The following is a 19,158-nucleotide window of genomic DNA, read 5'->3' on the forward strand; positions in this document are numbered from 1 at the left end:
GGGGCGCGGCGCCCCGCCTCTGGAGCCGCGGAGCCGACCCCGCGCTTCGCGGACTGGCTGGGGGCGGGCTCCTTCGCGCCGCTCCCGCATCCCGGCCGCGGGGTCGCCCCTGCCCCGGCTCCGGGCCCGCGCCCCGCCCCCCCGCAGGCCCCGCCCGCGGCCCTCCCCGCTCCCGCCCCTTCCCCGCCGGCACCCGCCGCTCCCGGCGCCTGGAGCGCGGGCCTGGGGACTCGGGATCCCGCCACGGAGGCAGCAGCATGGGGCGCTTCCGCGGGGGCCTGCGGTGCATCAAGTACCTGCTGCTCGGCTTCAACCTGCTTTTCTGGGTGAGCCCGGGGCCCCGAGGGGAGGGGCGCGGAGGGGGCGCGCGGCGGGGGCGCGGGGCCGGGGTCCCCGGGGGCTGACAGCTGCGGCGTGCGCGCGGTCTCCGGGGAGCAGGCAGGGGAGTTCAAAAAGGCGGAAGCTTAGAAAAAGACAAAGAGGGAGGGGAGGCTGGCGGGGAGAGGACGGAGAGGCTGAGCACTGCGAATCGGTGGGAAGGGGAGCGCCCCGCGGGCCCCTCCCTGCGAGGCACCCCTGCACTGGCTTGTTTTCCTCTTTCATCTCCCAGCCGGTGGGTCCCAGCGCGGGAACCCCAGCCTCAATGCGCCGCGGGAGGGCTCGGGTCTCCGGCCGCCCCGGCTCCCCTCCAGCCCCCGGCGCTACCCACACGCCCCCTTCTTGCTCGCCTCGCGCTGGAGCCGGGGCCTGGCCGCCGAGGAGGGAGAGCAAACCCCCGGCCTGGGGCTGGCAGGGCTGCTGCTCCACCGAGCCTGGAGGCGCCACCTGGCTAGGGAGGTTTTGTTTAGGAAACTGGGACTAGGGGTGAAAATTGGGGGCGGGGGCTGGCGGGAGGGAGTGGTCACCCGTCCTGTTGCTGGGCAGTAGGGGAGGGTACAGCTGCAGGAGAGGAGGTGGGGGCCGCGGTGGGAAGGGAGTGGGGAAGGGAAGGGCTTCCAGAGCGGGGCGGCCTCTCCCCACCACCCCCGGCCCACAGCCTCGTGCTCCCGGAGATGATCTCATCCCACTTTGCAGGGATTTGGTGAAGGGACGACATGCCCTGGGTTAGGGCTTCTCGGAGACGTGGGGCGGTGACCTTAGCCAAGGAGCAAGGTTAGAGCTCAGCCTTACCCGGGTACCGGGTCCAGGCGCTGGAGTTCTGGAAATTGTCTGGTCTGCACGTTGCCCTTGAGGCTCCCTTAGGAGAATGCCAGCTGGGAAACTGCTCAGACGGATCCTGAGGGAAAATACAGATGGCTCCTGGGGGCGCAGGGGCGAGGTTTACCCAGGAGAGGGAGCGCAGGCCTGGGCACTTGGAAGCCACGGGGCTGGACGAGGCTGGTGTCTGTCGTCTCAGGGGAGGCTGTCTTCCCATAACTGCACCTAATTAATTATTAGTGATGGGTTCTGCGGTGCCTGCCAAGCCCGTTAGCCCGGGTGGCTCCGGCCACTCCAGGCTCCTCAGAGGCACAGTGGCCATTTCGGAATCCTTCAGCAGTGAAAGCTGGGAAGGAGGTTCCCCCAGGAAAGCCTCTGAATTTTAAAAAGACTCATGGCTTAAAAAATATATATCACTCACAGCTTTTGTACAAGGCCTGTGTATCCAGCCCAGTGTAGGGGGGTCATTTCTAAAGACCCTTCATGTGGCTTTTTTAATAGGCTTAATTTCAAAAGCTGTTAATTATAAATGTCATGCTTCGGCGACACCCTTCACTCTCACAGCTTACAAATCCAAAAGAAGTTTCCTATCAGCCTGAGAAGGAATCTCTGGGCAGGAGTCGGTGCTTATTTAGTGCCTGATGTGCCAGCCCTCCCGGGGACATAGGGAGTGTTTATTGAATGTTTTCAATGTGTCAGAGACAGTTACATTCATTATCACATTTAATCCTCACAACCGTCGTGCGAGGAATACTCTGATTATCCCCATTTTACCGATGAGGAAACCAAGGCTCCGGGAAGCTAAGTAACTGCCCTAGCTGTGAGTGGCGGGGCGGGGCCCAGCCTACAGGCGCTGGGCACTGGTTGCTGGCCCTGCAGCATCACCTGGGAACTTGTCAAAAAAAGGCAAATTCTCAGCCCCACCCCAGAGCTGCTGAATCAGAAACTGGGAGAGAGGGGTCCAGCAATCTCTTAACAAGCCCTCCAGGTAACTCTCAGGCATGCTCACATTTGAGAACCACGCCATTAAACTAACATGCAGCAAATAGTGTAAATAAATATAAGAGCAGCAAACGTGGGGGAGGAAGCAAGACCGGCACTACAGAACATGGACGAGGAGAGACCGTGTGGAATGAGGGACAGCGTCCACTCTGCCGACATCAGCACGGCGCGGAGGGGAGGGAGAACAAAGCCGGGTGGGACTCCCCAGCCTGAGTCAGCCTCGGGTCAGGCGTGACCTTTCTAGGCGCCGTCTAATTAAGGGGGTTAGAAGGAGATCACAGTACTGGGATTGTCGGGCAGGTTCTGAAGCCGTGGGTACTTAAGGGAAGCCTGAAGGATGGTGGATGGAGGCAGGCAGAGGGGAGGGTGACACACCGTCCAGGAGCAGAGCAGCGGGGCCAGGGAGTGTGAGCAGCCAGCGGGCCAATGCGCAGAGCCCAGCCCCACCCCAGATGGGCACTCTTACTTGGAGGGCTGTGTTTTCTCATCTGTAACTGGAGTAATAGAGTTCTTGAGAGGAATAAAAGGAAACATAGGAAAAGGGAAAAAAAGAGAGAGAAAAAAGAGGAAATGTAAAGCATCTGACCGTCACCTTACTAGAAGCTTGGTACCTAGTAAGTGCTCAATAAATGTTAATTATGCTCTCTATCCTGCAGTGCCTACAGGTGCTTAGGAAACATTCAATACATGTTACTTCTCTTTCCACCAGTTCCCTTAATGTTGGGGAATAACGTGTTTGTTGCACGTCCTCGCTCGCCTTCCTTCAGTTTAACTACACGTCTTCTCAGCCTGGACTTAGGGATTTTCCCCACGAGGACGTCAGCGCTCTCGGAGCAGGAACGCGTCTCCATCTCATTCGCTGCTGTACCCCAGCGCCCACGGTCATGCCCAGCACCTGGGAGGCCCTCAGTACATATTTGTGGGATGAATGAGTGAATCTGCGGGTCAGGGAGCTTGGCACCTCGGGCCCTGCTGTTTGGCACACAGGAGCAGTGGTCAACTCCTGCAGGAGGCGTGGGCACGGGTCTGGTGGCCGGTGTCCTCCTGCCTGCTCTGTTTTTGGTTTGCAGAGCTCGGGCCCAGAAGGGAAGCACGAGGCCGTGCTGTCCCCTAGTTCCCTGGTGGTGTGGGGCTGGGAGGGGCAGAACAGCAGCAGTCACAGGCAGCCTTTCCGTGTCTGTATTTTTTAGTAGCTTTTCTATTCTTCATATTCATCGTCTTTTCTAAATGCTCTACAGCAAGCCAGCATTACTTTTATAGTAAAAAAAAAAATAGTTGTAATATATTTTAAAAAGTTCTATGAAGGCACATAAATGTGCATTCTAAATGTGAATCTTTTTAAATGAAACCTTGTTTTACCATCATTCGAATTAAATTATTACTTAACTTGGAGACAATAAATACATGTTAAATGAATTTTAAAACCAAACAAAAAAAAACAACATGTGGTCCATGAATGAGAAGTGGGCAAAAGTGGATTCAGGGACATCCATATGGCAGCAGTAGTCCAAGCAATAGATGCTTGCTTTGTTTTTCAAACGCGCTTGAATATTTAGATTTAGATGTAGACTTGGGATAGTAATAGCGTTTGGCAAAGGTTCCTGGCGATAAGTCAGGTGGAAATCATAAGAGGCAAAGGAAACAGCAAGTGCCAAGTCAGTGGCATGAAAGAAAGTGACGTGCAGAAAATTATAAGTAATTCAGTATAAGTGTGAATTATAAAGAGTCTGTTGGAAATAGGGGAAAAATAAAATTCTAGAAGTTAGGGGGCAGCCCCAGAAATTTCTTTCATGTCACAACAGGACACTGTTACCCTACTGGTGAAGGGCCACTAATCCTTGTCTGTATTTGCACAACCACAGGGAAAGGGCAAACTGAAACAGGTACCTGACCATTTGTTTGGAATAAATTATCTCGATAACTACCTTCACTGTAACTAAGGAAACCTCATTCCAGAAAAGCCCTTCCCTGGTTTCTGAGTTGTTTTTTCCTGGTTGGAGGTGGTGAGGGAGTTTGGGGAAAGGGCAAGGACGGCTTTCCTGGAAAGGCCAGGCTGGAGCTGACACTTGACATGTAACGTCTACCACCCTCTTAGATGCTCGTGTGCCTGCCCTTCTGGGGGACAGGCTCCGGCGCAGTGACAGCACTTCCTTTAACTCAGCGGAAAGTGGGCTCCCAGGCAGGGCGGGGCACTGTGAGCCACAGTTTGACAAATCGATTTGCAACCACCTTCTGGCAGCTAGGTTTAAGTTTCCCTGGGCTGCGCTCCTGGTTTTGAAAACATTCCATCTTGCGGGAGCCAGCCCAGCCCTCCCTTGGCCAAGGGCTGCTGGATGTACCCACCAGTGTGTTTTAAAAAGACGGTGGCGCCTGGCCGTTAACCTCAATTAATTTCTGTTATCCCTGCTGATGTCTAACACGAAACCCCTCCCACCATCTGTCGTGTCTAAATTCGGCCACTGCCATCAGATAGCAGGGCATAATCCTGTGCCTTTCACTGAAATCGCCTTTACTGCCCCACCCCCGCCTCCCGTCGCATAGCAATATAAATAAAACACCATAACCCACCAAGCCACATATGTCGGTGTAAAGAGAAACCCGGGCGCTGCTCGTTCTTTGGTTCATTGTTGTGTGCGCGGCGTTTTCCTATCATTGTGCCTCGCTGCCCGGTGCTGCTCCGTGTCCCTGACCCACAGGAAGCAGCACTGCTCATTGTGGAAAGGCACGGGCCGTATATGGCAAGGTCAAAGCTGCTTTCTTTCCCTTCCCCTCTTCTGCGCGGCTCTGGGTTTTCACTTGGTGACGTCCCGCAGGTGCTTTTAGGAAAGGCTGTGCTTCCTCGGCTTGGGAGCGAAAGCCGTTGGTGTCAACTGAAGCAGACAGTGTTTGCCTCCCCTCTTTTCCAAACTTACCTCGAACCTAACTTCAGAGCTACCACCTGGCAGAAAGACTGGTAAGAAAAAAACCTCTAGGTTGATCTATGGGAGCCCCGTATGAGGTCATGCATGTTTGTTTTGTAAAGTTCACAACTTCTACTCTGCCCTGGTTGTTGTGTATGTCCATGTGTGAAAGATATACTTCAGTAAAATTAAAAAATAAAAATAAATTTAAACTCTCTAAAGAAAAATATTCTTCGGGGTTCACCCCCAAAACGAGACCTCCCCGGAACGCAGATAGGGATTTCCTCGGCCTCATTGTAGGCTGGACTTCCCTTCTGATTTCTATCAAGGTAGGAAGAGAGCAGCAGTGGCGGTTCTCCCCTGGTGTGGACAAGAGGGAGGAGAGTGAGTCTATGGCAGGGACGGCCTGGAGAGGCCAGAGCTTTTTCCAGAGGTCTGCTAAACCTCAGATGGATTTAGCATTGTGGGAAGGAAGAAAAAGCCCAGAAAGTAGGTCCTGGCATCCCTCTGCCTGGATTCTGCCAATACACTTACTACCTGGGGGACTTTGAGCGAGTCGTTTAACTTGTTTGAGCCTCAGTTTTCTCATCTGTGAAAAGGACATAATAAAGCATCACAATCATGATCTTTGTGCAGACGAATTAATATGTGTAAAGTTCCAAGCATGGAATATGCATGGTAATATTTAATAATACAAGATATAGTAGTAGTAGGATTTAAATATCACAGGTACAAGTGGGAAAGCAGACTTCAGAAGCCAGGAGGTCCACAAAGGTAAGGAGAAGCAAGCAGGTATCCTAGGTCCCGTGATGAGGCAAAGCAGTAAGTCTCACAGCTTATCAAGGGAGACAAAAGGAGAGACGCCTTCCCCTGCAGTCAGTTCACTGGGCAAACGGGCGCTGACACCCGTGCTGTGCTTGGCCCCTGCTAAGTGCTGGGGATTCAGAGGTGATTGGCACAGCCCTTGGTCTTGTGGCCCTCCCAACTCTGTTTAGCACTCCGTTCGGCTTGGATGATAGTTTATTCCCCCTTGTGCCTGTGCTCCTTGAGGACTCTGTGTAATACAGGTATCTCCCTTCTCCCATCCCTCAGACTGGGAGAGGTTCCGCAGTGCTTTGCCTGGCTCCAGCGACGGGGTGGTGTGCACTGCCCCTACAGAAGGAGCTGTTGGTTCCTGGCCCAGCCTTGGTACTCCCTGGGGGTGGCCAAGGGAGCGGCAAGGGAAAACCTTTGGCCATCAGCGCTTCTCAGACTTCCATGTCCACACGGGCACCTGGGGATCTTGTTCAAGCTTGAGAACTTTGTGATTCAGAAGGTCTGCAGTGCCCGCAAGCCCCCAGGGGCTGCCGATGCTGTTGTCTGCTGATCTGGGGAACACACTTTGAGAAACAGTGGTTTAGAGTGTGACCTGAAGCGCTCTGGGACCCACAGGTGGCTCTCGTCTCTCGGTGGACTGCTTCCCCTTGGCTTGCTCACCTGGCTTGCTTGTGGCAGTTCTCTTCATTCCAGCTACCGCTTTAATCCTTACTGTTTTAAGACTTGTTTTTCACACTGATGGTTTTTAGAATGATGAGACGTCCACCTGTCCATATCCTGTTTCGTTTCACTGTGTTGCTCTAACACATCACCCGTGGAGAATCTCAGGGTCTCCCAGCCTGTGTCATAAAAGACAATATAACCTCCATCTCCCACCTTAATACTCGTGATAAATGTCACATCAGGGCTATTCTCCTGAATTAAGTGGTGCTTTACCAACCTCTGAGACAAACTGTGCCAGGGTCACTAAGGAACTGAGAAGAGAATGGGACAGGTAAGATGGGAATACCAAGTAGGCTGGGTGCACATCTTACAGATGAATAGGGGTTACCTTGGCCTGCCCTTTTTCATCCTTTTTGGATTTGGGCACAAAAATAACAAAAATGCTAATAATATTTGTACGATGTTTTATTTTTACAAAAGGCATTATTTCATCAACTGTACTATCCCATTTGATCATGTGTCACAACTCCTATGATGTAAATGCAATTATTTTACAGATGTGGAAGCTGAAATCAGGCCCTGTAGATATGTCTAAGATCAGAGCTGGGGAGCGGCGAAGGCAGTGTTCACACCCAGCTCTGCTGATTTTACCCTCTGTGTTCTTGTCACGGTATTAACCTATTGGAACGTGTGGGATATAAGGTAGGAGAGATGCTCCCCAGCTGGGAAAAATGTGATGAGACCAGGGAGATTATATCCAGTGTCAGACCTAGTGGTGTTGCATTCCAGAATGCAAAACGATGCCTAAGAGAGTCCAGCCTGGGGGAGAAGGAAGAGGTGGCTGAGAAAATGACCAGTCATTTTAAGGCAGGCGAAAAGGAAGCAGGAGGTGAGGAAAGGGATGTCTCAAGACAGTTTAGCAATATGATTTCAGTAGCAAAAACGTGAAGAACAGGAAGCCTTCTCTAAATGTCAGCTGTGTGCCAGCCCCTTGCCTGAGCACATTACTACAGTGGCTCCTTTAATCCTCACTGCAGCCCTATGAAGTTGTAGCTCTTATCACCCTCACTTTACGTAGGAGGGGACAGGAGGTTCAGGGAGTGGAAGAGACTCGCCCAGGGTCTCAGGGGTAGGCAGTGGCAGAGCGAGCTCCAGCGCCTGGGCTCTTACCACTCCAAGAAAGGACGCTTGAGGCTGTGATGGGCAGGTGCCTTCTACACCTGAGCTGTCCAGTACAGTGGCTATTAGTCACATGTGGCTATTTAACTTTAAATTAATTAAAATGAAATGAAATAATGAAATGTCGTTCCTAAATCCCACTAGCCACATTCCAGGAGCTCAGTAGCCCTATGTGGCTAGTGCTACCATATTGGACGGTACAGATAGAGAACATTTACATCATTGGGGAAAGTTCTGTTGGACAACTCTCACCTAAATATATTTATTTTTTCTCTCATAAATACATCCTTTTCTATTTTTCTCTTACTGAGTCTTAAAAAAAAAAAAAAGAGGTACAAACAGTTTCTGCAAAAGGGCACTGATGTTTCTAGTTACAGACAGTTTAGGAAACTCAAGGGAATTCCAGCTGTCATAGACAGATAGAGCAGAGAGCTAAAATAAAAATTAGTAGAGGAAGGCAGCAGAAGACCCAGTTATTGGTGCTGTGGAAGTGGTGTTTCCTATCTTGAGTAAGATGAGGTTTCAGGTTGAATGTAGTAATAGCGTTCTGACACATAATGCTAACGTTAAGTACCAGGCCCTGGTGTTCTGGTGTAGCCTGAGTCCAGTCCACCCCTTCAGGGGCCTCTGCGATGACCTCCATTTTGCTGAGGAGTTAGCGAGGTTAAGGGAATCACCAGACATCACAGGACTAGTCAGCAGCAGAGCTGATTCAGACCCAGGGCTCTTCGAGTCCCCGTTTTCATCCTCCTCACTCCCCTCTACCACACACTGTATACATGGATGATTTCGTTATCATCCTGGGAAAGGGCATCATTTTTCAGTCTGAACACTCAGAAGAATAAGATTTTCTAGGACAGCAATTGGCAAACGTTCCAGAGTGCGTGCCAAGCCTGTTCTCCACATCATAGTGGTGTTCTGGAAGGAGTCAACTTAGGAACAGGGGCAAGGGAATGGGGCGGAGGCGGCAGAGCCCCCCAACAGGCCAGGAGCGGATGGTGTGGAAGCCCCCGGCACTCCTACTGGAAGCCCAGGTGGGCTCCTGCGCAGGCTCAAGGCCCCCGAGTCTTTTGTGAGTGTGCCAGTGCCGCCTACCTGCCTGTCCTCAAATGGGTTCCGGTAAAACTGCTCTCGAGAAAAATCTCTATGGAGCACCAAGCTAGACTTCCACGGTTTCTTCTGCATTCCATCCAAGCTAACTTTTTAATAAATGAATTGTCTTGGCTTATTCCCACCTACACTGAATTCTAACTGAAATGGTTGTTTTCTTCCATTGTTCTCTCTGTCATGGCTAAAATGGAATAAAGATCATCATGATTGATTGATATTTAAGAATCCTGTTTATCTGCTCAAGCATAGTTCTGTCAACCACCTTGAAAAATATTAGGCTGTAAAATAAATTATGGTTAATGCCCTGTCTTTACTTACAAAAGCTCTTGCATAGCCCTCAGGATAAGTGTGTTTCTTCAGAGGGCCTATGGCAAGGCAGGGATGAGGCCCAGCTGGATGCTAAAAGGAAGAAGTCCAGAGATCTTAGAAAACACCTTTATTTCTCTTTTCCCCAAAAGCTTATCTCCTAGGTGAGGTAAGGCATACAATGTGTTTAAGTCACTTCTGTGACCTGCTGGACTGGGTTTTAGCTCTGTATATATATATAATCTTCACTTGATAAAGCCCGCTGCTTATTGGAATCATTAGCCAATAGTTTATGACTTTGCTTTGCAGTTTAAATAAATCTGTACAGCCATCATTACTTTCTCCTAATTTTTACTCTTCCCTTCACTCCTCTTTCCCTGATATTTTTTTCGAGAAAAGACATATGTATAATCACTGATTAAATACAACAAACTTTCCGCCGTCTATGTGGAAATGATCTCCTTTATCGTTCGCAGCAAGCTTTACATCCCCATTCAGTTTCCCTATGCTTTATTCTCCCAACTCTTCCAAGCTGCCTCCAGTAATGTCAGTTGATCCATGTTTACAGCATGCAAGTCAATTTTAATAACCTAAAGCAAGGAGAAGGTGTGTTTGCCACAAATATATAGCCCAGTGTTCTTCCCAAAAATGGATCGAACACTTCTGATTCGACTTACTGCAGCATCCTTCCATCAGTCAATCAGAGAATTAAACACTGACTGATTTTAAACTATGTCTTACCTGAAGGAAGTCCTTCAGGAATTTCTTAGCATGAGCTTGTTCTTAGGAAATCTTACGAAGAAAAGAATGGGGGAAATCAGAAACACTTGGTACCTTAAGAAATTGCCAAGCATTCCCAAACTAACACAGCCATCTCATCTCACGCTGATCTGCTGCCTCCTGATGCTGCCTCAACCGGACCCGATGTCAAAGGCAAGGAGATCAATGCCCCTCAGAGGTGTTTCACATGGATGGCAAGGCATTTGGCCTTGTATTCCTTCTGATAAAATCCTTCATTGCCTTGCTTTACTGCAAAATAGGACGATAATCTTGTGTGTGAGCTCCCATCTTTGAGAAAATTAGTATCCTCTTCCAGAACAAACGTGCTTCTGACTTTGGCTGCTAAAAGGATGAGACTCCATTACCCTTTTGTATGCTAATGGGGTTTGCAATCAGATCAAGAATAGTGAGTACATGATTCCGTCTGCATTGAAAATTGCCACCAAGAGCAAGTATTAGCTTAAAAGCTTTTAATGGGGGAGTAGATGTGGCTCAAGCAGCTGAACACTTTCTTCCCACATGGGAGGTCCCGGGCTTGGTTCCTGATGCCTCCTAAAAAGAAATAAAAGCAATCAACAAGCAGACAAATAAAAAACAATTCAGGGGAACTGAGGTGGCTCAGTGGTTTAGCGCTGGCTCCCCACATACAAGGTCCAGCATTTAATCTCTGGCTCCGGTACCTCAAACAAAAAAAGCTTTTAATGAAAACTCTTGGGTTGAAGTGTCGTTTCTGACTTGGCATGAATTCATTCTGAAGAACAGAGTTGCAAATGAGTTACCCTGGAGAAGAGAGTACAGAATTGATTATTTCATTCTTCCATTCAAGTACACAATGGATAGATAAATAGATAGCCTGATACAGAAGAGAGAGAAAAGAGAGCGTGTGTGCTCTCTGTAATTGACAAAGTGTTCGCGTGGCTCTGCCAGTAAAAGGCCTGTATAGATTTATTCTCTGTGGCCATGCATTGTACGTGGCACACATTCCAGCAGGATAGGAAAACACGGAGCTGTTTTGGTTTTCTGTGGGCGAGTGTTTTGCGGAGTTTATTCAACAGTTTGTTCACACGGTGCTTGCGAGGTGTCTTAGCAGTGTTTCCCAGGTGCAGAGGAATTTGAAAATAGTACTTGATGAAGCGTTCCCTTGAGAGCTGACAGGAAGCAGTTCGCGTTGCTGTCAGCTTACGGCGTGCTTTCATGAAAGTCCATTCGTTCAGTCCCCACACAAACGCTTGCAGGAGCCGGCTCTGCACAACAGCAGGGTGTTGCCGGGGTCCAGCCACACAGGCCCTGTTCCTGGCCTCACAGAGCCTGGGCCTTAATAAAAATTAGAAAAATAAAATTACAGAAATAACTAAATAGAAATGGTTACGCACGATGAGAAGGAAAGGACCTCTATCGACCAGGGGAGGCTCCTGGGAGAAAGTGACTTTAGAACTGAGAGCTGTCGGGGTGGGTGTTCACTGGGTGGCAGAAGGGGCCAGTCTAATTTGAGGACAAACGCAAGAGCAGGGGCCTCCAAACAGGAAAGAAGTGTGTGGTTACAGCACCTGATGACAGTTCATCGTGTCTCCCATCCAGGCAAAAGCACACGGGCTGTCTGAGAATTTTCCCGATTGAAGCTTTTTACCCCAAAAAAGAGGGCTTTTTGCTGGGTCTTGTCACCAAAGAGCAAGGTCACATTTATTTGCACTTTGCGATCAGGCTTGTTAGCCTGCTCTGGGGCTAGCACCCCTTCCTTTCCGCAGCCAGGGTACCACCTGCCGGTTCCTGAGCTAGCGCCTCCCTGGGGACCGCGTTTGCAATTCACAGACACTGTTTTTAAGTGAAAAACAATATGACCTCAAGAGGGACACTTCATCAACAGTCTGAGGAAAGTGGAGATAAACACAGTAAAATAACCTTGTAATCCATTAATGAGTTCTGGGCTTCGTGCTAATGACCTGTTTTGCGCAGAGAGCCATTACTTCAAGGCAACTTGTTTTTTCATTTTGCTTTCAACGCCTTCTGCTCAGGTCTTTAGTCGGTCCTCTTCTGCTTCTTTAGCTTTACAACTAAAATATGCTTACAATTTGTAATGTCCTGTTCTGCAAACTCTCTGGAATATGGTGGGCTACTGAAATAACTTGCCCATGAAAATACGTAATATAATTAGATCTGGTGACCTCCTGTTTTAATGGCAAGGATTTACGTGCCACTGTGCTTTCCTTTCACTGTCCTCTTTTTATCTTTATTTCCTTTTTCATTTCTCTTTTATTTTTAAATCGTATTTTTGCCTTCAAAACCCAGACTCATCACATTCTCTCAGTGCCTTGCACACAGTTGGTGCTCACAAAACGAACGGTGGCGTAAGGAATCGGGCGCTCTGTCCCATGTGTTCTTGTGGCCTGGCTGTGTCCGTGGATTCTTACCTGTGGAATGAGGGTCCGCCTGCAGCCCCCAGTGGGGTTAGCGTCTCCATAAGCCCGAGTCCTCTGGAGGAGGCGCTTGGGGGCTTGCTCCTCTCTGAATCCTTGGCTCCTGGTCCACAGGAGATGCTCAGGAAATGCTTATGAAACGACGAGCCTCCCGGCCCCGATCGTGGGAAGGAGGCCGTTCCTGGGAAGACACCGGTGCTGGTAGTGGTTGTTCCAAAGGCCTGGAGGCTGGCACCAGTCCTGGACGCACGGCCGGCCCTCGCAGCACCCTCTGGGGGGTCGGGGACTCCTTGGAGGACCTCAGCACCACCGCATCCACGCCAGCGTCCTCTCCCCGGCCTTGGTCACAGTCACGGCCGCTTTGTCCCCTCATCTGGGGGGTGGCCCCCCGCCCCTGCCCCAGCTCCTGTCTTTCCCCAAGGCAGCCCTGGAAGTCAGGAAGCGAAGGCTTTCTCCGTGCTGCTCCTCTGCCTGGAATCCTCTCCTCCCTCCAGCACGTCCCTGCTCAGCGACTTCCAGTTCCTTCTTCGGGACGTAAATCAAGGTCTAAGTCTCCTGCCACGTGCCCTTTGTGGTGCTTTGCTCCTCCCTTAGCAGTGTGTCGTCCTCCCTCGTCAGCTCGCTGCCGGCTTTATGTGGCATTTCTTAACTTACACAATTATCTTCCAGGAGAGCCCGACAGCCATGTCTTTTGCACCAGTTTCCCCGAATGCCTAGCGCCATGCTTGGCCTGGACGATAGTTCTTAATAAACATAAAAAAAGGAAAGAGAAGATGGGAAAGGAGAGGAGAATGAGGGCAAAGAAAGGAAAGGGGGAAAAAAAGGTAGCCCCCATTCCTTCTTTGTTTAAACATTGGCCAAGATGCAGCCTTAAAACAGTACAAGGAGTGGCTGAGATTAAAAGAAGAGGGGGTGGAGCAGAGGGGCATTTTATTCTAAGAGGATTACAGTGGGGGCTTAGAGACCCTGGTGGGAAATGCAGGGAGTGAAGAGAGCTGAAGGGCCCAAGATATATTCACTTGGTCCCTGCCTGGACTGCAGTTGATAGGGATTTTTTTCAAGCCATCTCTAGTCTGCAGTAGATCAGCTGAAGTCCTGTGAACACAGTGTTTCACGAGCCTTATAGAATGATACAGTTAAAAAGGACCTACTTTGTCTCTGTCGATGGCACTTTCCAAAGCAACAATTATCCTGGCTCTCCTTAGAAGTCACGCCAGCCCTGGCCGGGCTGCACCCACTGTGTTCCCTGACACAGCGAGCGGCAACGTGTTGGGAGGATTCCCTTCCAGACAATGATGACATTCAGCTAAGCCACAGTTTCCTTGACCCAGGAGGAAACCCGTGTGGTTTGGGGTTGGAAAGGCGTTGGATGAAAGCGCAGATTTTTTTTTTTTTCCTCATTGCCCGGTGGCTTTAAATTGCAACCTCTTTTTAAATTTTCCATTATGCATCAAACACATCTGTGCCAGAACTAGACAAATGTGTTCCGTCTGGGAAGATGATCCCAGACAGCTATAAATTAGAGTTTGTGTACAGAGATTCCAAAAATGTGGCCTCGTGGTGGGGTGTCCCTGAGACCGGTCACCTCCTCCACAGTCTGCTCAGTGGCTGCAGGCTTGGGCCTCACGCCTCGGTCAACAGATCTTTGCTTTGTATTTGGAAACTTGGTCTTTCCATCAGGTCACTGCAGGATGGGCAGGGCTGGCCGAGAGGCTTTTGCGGGGCGGAGCTGGCCCAGGCCGTGCTGTCTTCGGGAGCTCCTCCGACAGTGCTCTGCCAGCGGCATCCCTCTCCTCTGCATCAGGAGCAGCGATGACCGCAGAGCTGGTGCCCTCCCAAACCGAAGCCCTGCCCAGAAACCTCTCCTCACTTTTTTCTGGACTGACCCTATAAGCTACCATGTAATATTTTTTAAAATAACATTTTTAAAGTCACAAGAGTAATACACGCTTAATGCAGAAAACCTAGAAAATACATTGCCGAGGAAAGAAAATCACCCATAATGTCACCGTTCAAAGACAAATGTTAATGCGTTCGCGTGACGCCTTCCAATATCTGTCCATGCCATGCTGCCCTTTTTAAAAACGCAAAAATCTTTTAAAAACCGGGTGAGCCCAGTTCCTTTAGCTGTTCCTACATTATCCAATTAGTGCCTTCCTTTAAGTGCTGGTAACTGTCAGTTCTTCCACATTCAGGAGGCTGGCTGGTAGACTCTGCCCTCTGACTCTCACTGAAGACGCTGGCCACAAACCCCCTGCGAGGGCGGGGGTGGGGGGGGCAGGGTGAGGACGGTGACATGGGATAAAGTCCTCATTTCAGTCCAGCCAGGTGGCCCCAAAGGTAGCAGGGGGTCTTTACAAACAGGCCTACAGGACAGAAGTTTCCTGTATAAAAAGGCCTGTGTTCTAACCCTGACTTGGATGTCATTTTTCCTTAATAAACCTCCTGTAAATTTTGCCCTTATATCTCTCCCGCCTCCCCCAGGGACCCCTCATCTGTTTTGTTTTTCTTTTTTGCTCCTTGTCTGCTCCTTGTTTGTTTTCTTAGGAGGCACCAGAACCAAACCTGAACCTCCCATGCGGGAGGCAGGCACTCAACTGTTTGAGCCACAGCCACTTCCTATATCTCCGGGCAGGGGCAGCCTCTAAACGGGCCAGCTTGTGATGGGCTAGGGCAGGCTAGATCAGTACCTGGCGGGGTTGGCAGGACCAGGAGGCTATTCTCAGGGCCCTGCTAACTTTCCCAGAGCACCTCCAGCACCCCAGGGACCTGCTGAATGGCTGTGCCTTGATGGACGCGGTGGAATCCAAGAGGGGGTGTGGGTGGGGAGAGTATCGGCGGCCACCGCCTGCTGGCGGCAGGTGTGGGTCCTGCGAGTGCAGGCTCCCCGCAGCCCTCATCGCGGTGGGCCCGGGGAGCCCCATCCACCCGCCCGCATGCTCAGCCTCTCTGTGGCGCGCACACCGACCACACTTAATTACTTTTTCCTTTCTCACTTTCCATGGAAACTCAAAATAGCAACCAAGAAAGAAAGGGGGGGGAAAAGGCCCAGCCGGGCTCCCTCCCTGCATCTCCCCCGCCCCCCCCCCCACCCCAGGCGGTGCCCTGACTGTGGAGGGGGGCGGAAGGCCTTGTAGACGCCGGGGGACTGCTCACGGGCGGCGTGGGCGGGCTCCGAGGTCAGTATTTTCTTCTGGTTTCCAGAAGTGCGTTTCATCAGGTCTTGGAGTTCACCTTGCTCTCGGTGACCCAGCAGCTGGAACAGGAGGTCCGAAGGGGCCTTGTGGCAGGGGCAGGGCTGTGCTGGAACATTCTTTCCGAGAAGCCTTCCAGGCGCGCTGTTTGCCGATAACCACAGGGCAGCCTGGAAGATTCGGAAAAAACCCTGGGTGTGGGGTCAGGAAACCCCAGTTCTCGGAGCCTCAGGGATGGTGTCACGGAGGTGGGACTGAAGTGTCCTCCCGGTGAAATGGGAAGGGTGGGCTAGGTGATTTCTGAGGGGGTGACCCCCCAGCCGCCCACGTTCTGTGCCTGCAGCCTGCGCCCCTGGGCCGTGCACACCCCAGCCCCTGGGTCCTAAGCGGTGTTCTTTGCCTTCCAGCTGGCAGGGTCGGCTGTCATCGCTTTTGGACTATGGTTTCGGTTTGGAGGCACCATAACGGATTTATCACCGGAAGACAGGTCCCCAGAGTACTTCTATGTGGGTGAGTGGCCTTCTTTTCCCCAGCCTTGCCCCTGAGGAGAGTCGGGGGCGCAGAGCCCAAGGGCCTTGGACCTTTGTGGGAGGGGGAGAGAGGGACGGGGGAGTCCCTGGACACGCCCCCAGCCCGCAGCGGGGAGGGCCCAGCCCCCTGCCCCACCCTTCGCAGGGCTCGTCCCTTCTGAGCCCCAAAATCAAGGAAGACGGTGGCGGGTAAGATTGGACCTTCTGTACCACCTTCAGCCACTCAGGAGAAGACTAGCGGAGACGTGCTGAAACCCATTGCCAGAGGTTTAGAGAACTCCTCCTCCTCTCCTGAGTGAAGTGGGCACACCACAGTCCTCCACGCTCCACCTGGGGCAACGAGGGGTCCCGCGGAGTCAGGAGTTTATTTTGGGATCTTGCACTTCACATAGTCTAGAAGAGCAACAGGACTCCCAGGGAAGAGGCCACCTCAAGGCTGGGAGGTGCTAAAATCCTCCCCTCAGTCACTAGACCTGGGAAGAGGAGGGGAGGCGGGAGGGAGGGGCAAGCTGCCCTGGGGAGGGGGCAGCAGCTCTGCCTGCTGCAGTGGGAAGGGGCAAGGAGCGCGGGTGTGACTGTGGCCTCCAGCCCAGGGGCAGCCCTACAAGCCCACGCTGGGTGCTGCGTCCTGGGCTCCCTTCCTTCTCCGCTTCTGTCCTCTCCTTGTCGCACTCTTCGGCCGATGGGGCCTGGACTCCAGATTTCATAAAGCCAGGCCGTGGCCACTGCCCACGATAGCCCTGTCACACTGGCTGCTGTAAGGTCAGTACAAGACGGAGCAGCCTTTAGTTGCTTGGAGTGAGCCTCCTTGCTTAGGTGGAAGGAGGGTCTCGCATCAGTGATTTCCTCCAGATCCTAGGAAGAGGGGTGTCTGCTTCCCCAGAGAGAGGGGGACGCAGACCCCACAGCCATCCCGTGAAGGGCCAGCTCAGTGCCACCTCCTGTGACATTTCCCCACAGAGGCCCCTCCTGTGGGGGGTGAATCCCGGTGGGTTAGAATACCTCCAGAAGGAAGGCGTGCGTGGGGGCAGCACCGAAAGTGAGTGACAGTAAGGAGACTCCACCGTTCATCAAATCTTACGTGCAGCCTTTTGTAAAACACCTAACCTTCCGCCAAGGAATGAATAAATGCTACCAGTTTAACTGCTGTACCGTAGAAGATGCATCCTGATTTCTGAAATGCTCAGTGGCTAAAAAATAAGCATCTTCAAACTAATGAAATGCAGTAAAATTCTGGAGATGGGGAATTTCCAGAATTGGCTCAGGGCTCAACAAAGTCATCAGAATCCGGGTTTGTTCTTTCCATCTTTCCACTCTGTCACCTTCCATGTGTCCTCACACACGTCCCCCCCTGATTACAAGGTAGCTTCCCTGGGTCCAACCATCATGTCCTCATACAGCAACAGCCAAAAGAGAAAAAAAGGAAGTTTCACCTCCTAGGCCCTTTATAAGAGTGTCAAACACCTTTTTAGAAGTTCACCAGTGACTTCCCTTGCAGCTTATTGGTCACAGTTGCATTGCGTGTTCATCCTATACCAGTCATGGCCAAGAGAATTACCATGACTAATCGAGAGTCACCCCAGGCTCTCCAGAGGCCTCTGACCCGTGAATAAAATCGGGCTTTTGTTGCAAGGATGAAGCAGAAGAATGTGCCACAGTACTCGAGAGTGAGGTGCCCTTTCCACCACCCGGTTTACAGGGGGTGCTGGCCTTCTGCCCAATGCCTAAGAAACACACTTGGTTTAGTCTCCCTTGAGGAATTCTGGGCTGGCAGTTTCTGGCACCCTCACGGAAGCATCTCCCATCCCAGAGAAAGCCCTGCGTGCTCCAAGGACAGCACTGGCCCTGTCCTTGTCCTGCGCTGCATCCAGGAGCCAGTGACCTCACCCCGGACTTCGCTCTCTGCTCCAGGGGACACACGGGGGCCTGGCAGGCTGGCGGTGGACAGAGGCATGGGGCTTCCTTCGTTTGGTGGATCTTCCAGGAGCTGCCTGTTTCATAGCTCTTCCCCATGGCCCCTAGTTCAGTTTTAGCAGTCACAGCTCAGCTCCCCCTGCGTTAACCACAGCCAAGGTTTAAGCCCGCTTGCTGGAGATTCATGTCTCTCCAGGCACCCACGGAGGAAGAGTTCAATTATAAACAACAGGTGACAGTCACACGCCTATGGTAAGTTCTGTGTGAGTGCTCCAGACATAAACACTGAATTTAGTGAGAGAGCGAGCCCTGGAGGCTGGTGAGAAGAGCCTCCAGGTGAGGACTTGAATGGGGCCTTGGAGGACAGGTAGGTTTTGGATAGACTGAGATGGGGCCTTCTTCATGACTGAATTAGGGTTGGGAAATACATGGCAGAGAGCCACCACCTTCCCTTGCTTCTGGAAAATAGGACTGACTGTTCAGGACACTGTTTTAGAGGAGTCTTCTCAACCCGGCTCTTTCCAGGCATTCGTAGCCAATGCTCGGGATGAGGCCTCTTGGCTCTCCTGACTTTGCGGTCACTAGGCACTTGATGCCCTCCCAGAGGCCAGTCCCTATGAAGCAGTGGAAGTCGTTTGCTCCTGAAACTCCGGCATTTTGGACAGCAGCGTTCTGTCTGTCTACTCCACACTTGCTGTTGGGTGTGCCCTGAACCCACGTATCTTGCTTTCTTCTGCTGTGACTCTCAGAAACGTCTGACCAAAAAAATGCATTTGTGCCCTCGTGAGAATGGGGAGAAGTCCACTCTCACTTAGAACCTAAAACACAGGAGAACACCAAGCTGCTCCGTTACAAGCAGAAATGTTGCTTCAAGTTGCTTGGCATTAGCTAACTGCCTCAATCCCAGCCACCTACCACCCTCCCCACCAGGTTTGAGAGTGAAGGAGTTACCTCTCTATGAAGTGATTTTTTTCTTCCTGAGACCTAGAAGTTTTTTCAACAATAGTAAAGAAAAACCATTTTAAAAGAGCAGGAAGGCCTGGGCCATGTAAAAAGCGTACAAGAGGAGCCATCTTCCTCTCGGTGACAAAACGCCCAGTTATCTGAAGATCTCTCCATGGCTCTTTTAGATTTTACCAGATGTTTTGTTTTG

At 51.4% G+C, this 19,158-nt stretch overlaps 1 protein-coding gene across 1 annotated transcript in view; it reads left to right on the forward strand.

The window, feature by feature from the left end:
- Positions 1-81: 81 nt before the first annotated feature.
- The window catches only part of TSPAN2 (tetraspanin 2), a 47,083-nt gene continuing 28,006 nt past the window's right edge, over positions 82-19,158 (forward strand). The window contains exons 1-2 of the mRNA XM_004462944.5: positions 82-326; positions 15,969-16,071. Coding sequence (XP_004463001.1) covers positions 258-326; positions 15,969-16,071 — 172 coding nt within the window. The 5' untranslated portion in view covers positions 82-257. The remainder of the gene's footprint in view (positions 327-15,968; positions 16,072-19,158) is intronic.

This window comes from Dasypus novemcinctus, chromosome 9, assembly GCF_030445035.2.
Source record: "Dasypus novemcinctus isolate mDasNov1 chromosome 9, mDasNov1.1.hap2, whole genome shotgun sequence".
Taxonomy (NCBI): Eukaryota; Metazoa; Chordata; class Mammalia; order Cingulata; family Dasypodidae; genus Dasypus; species Dasypus novemcinctus.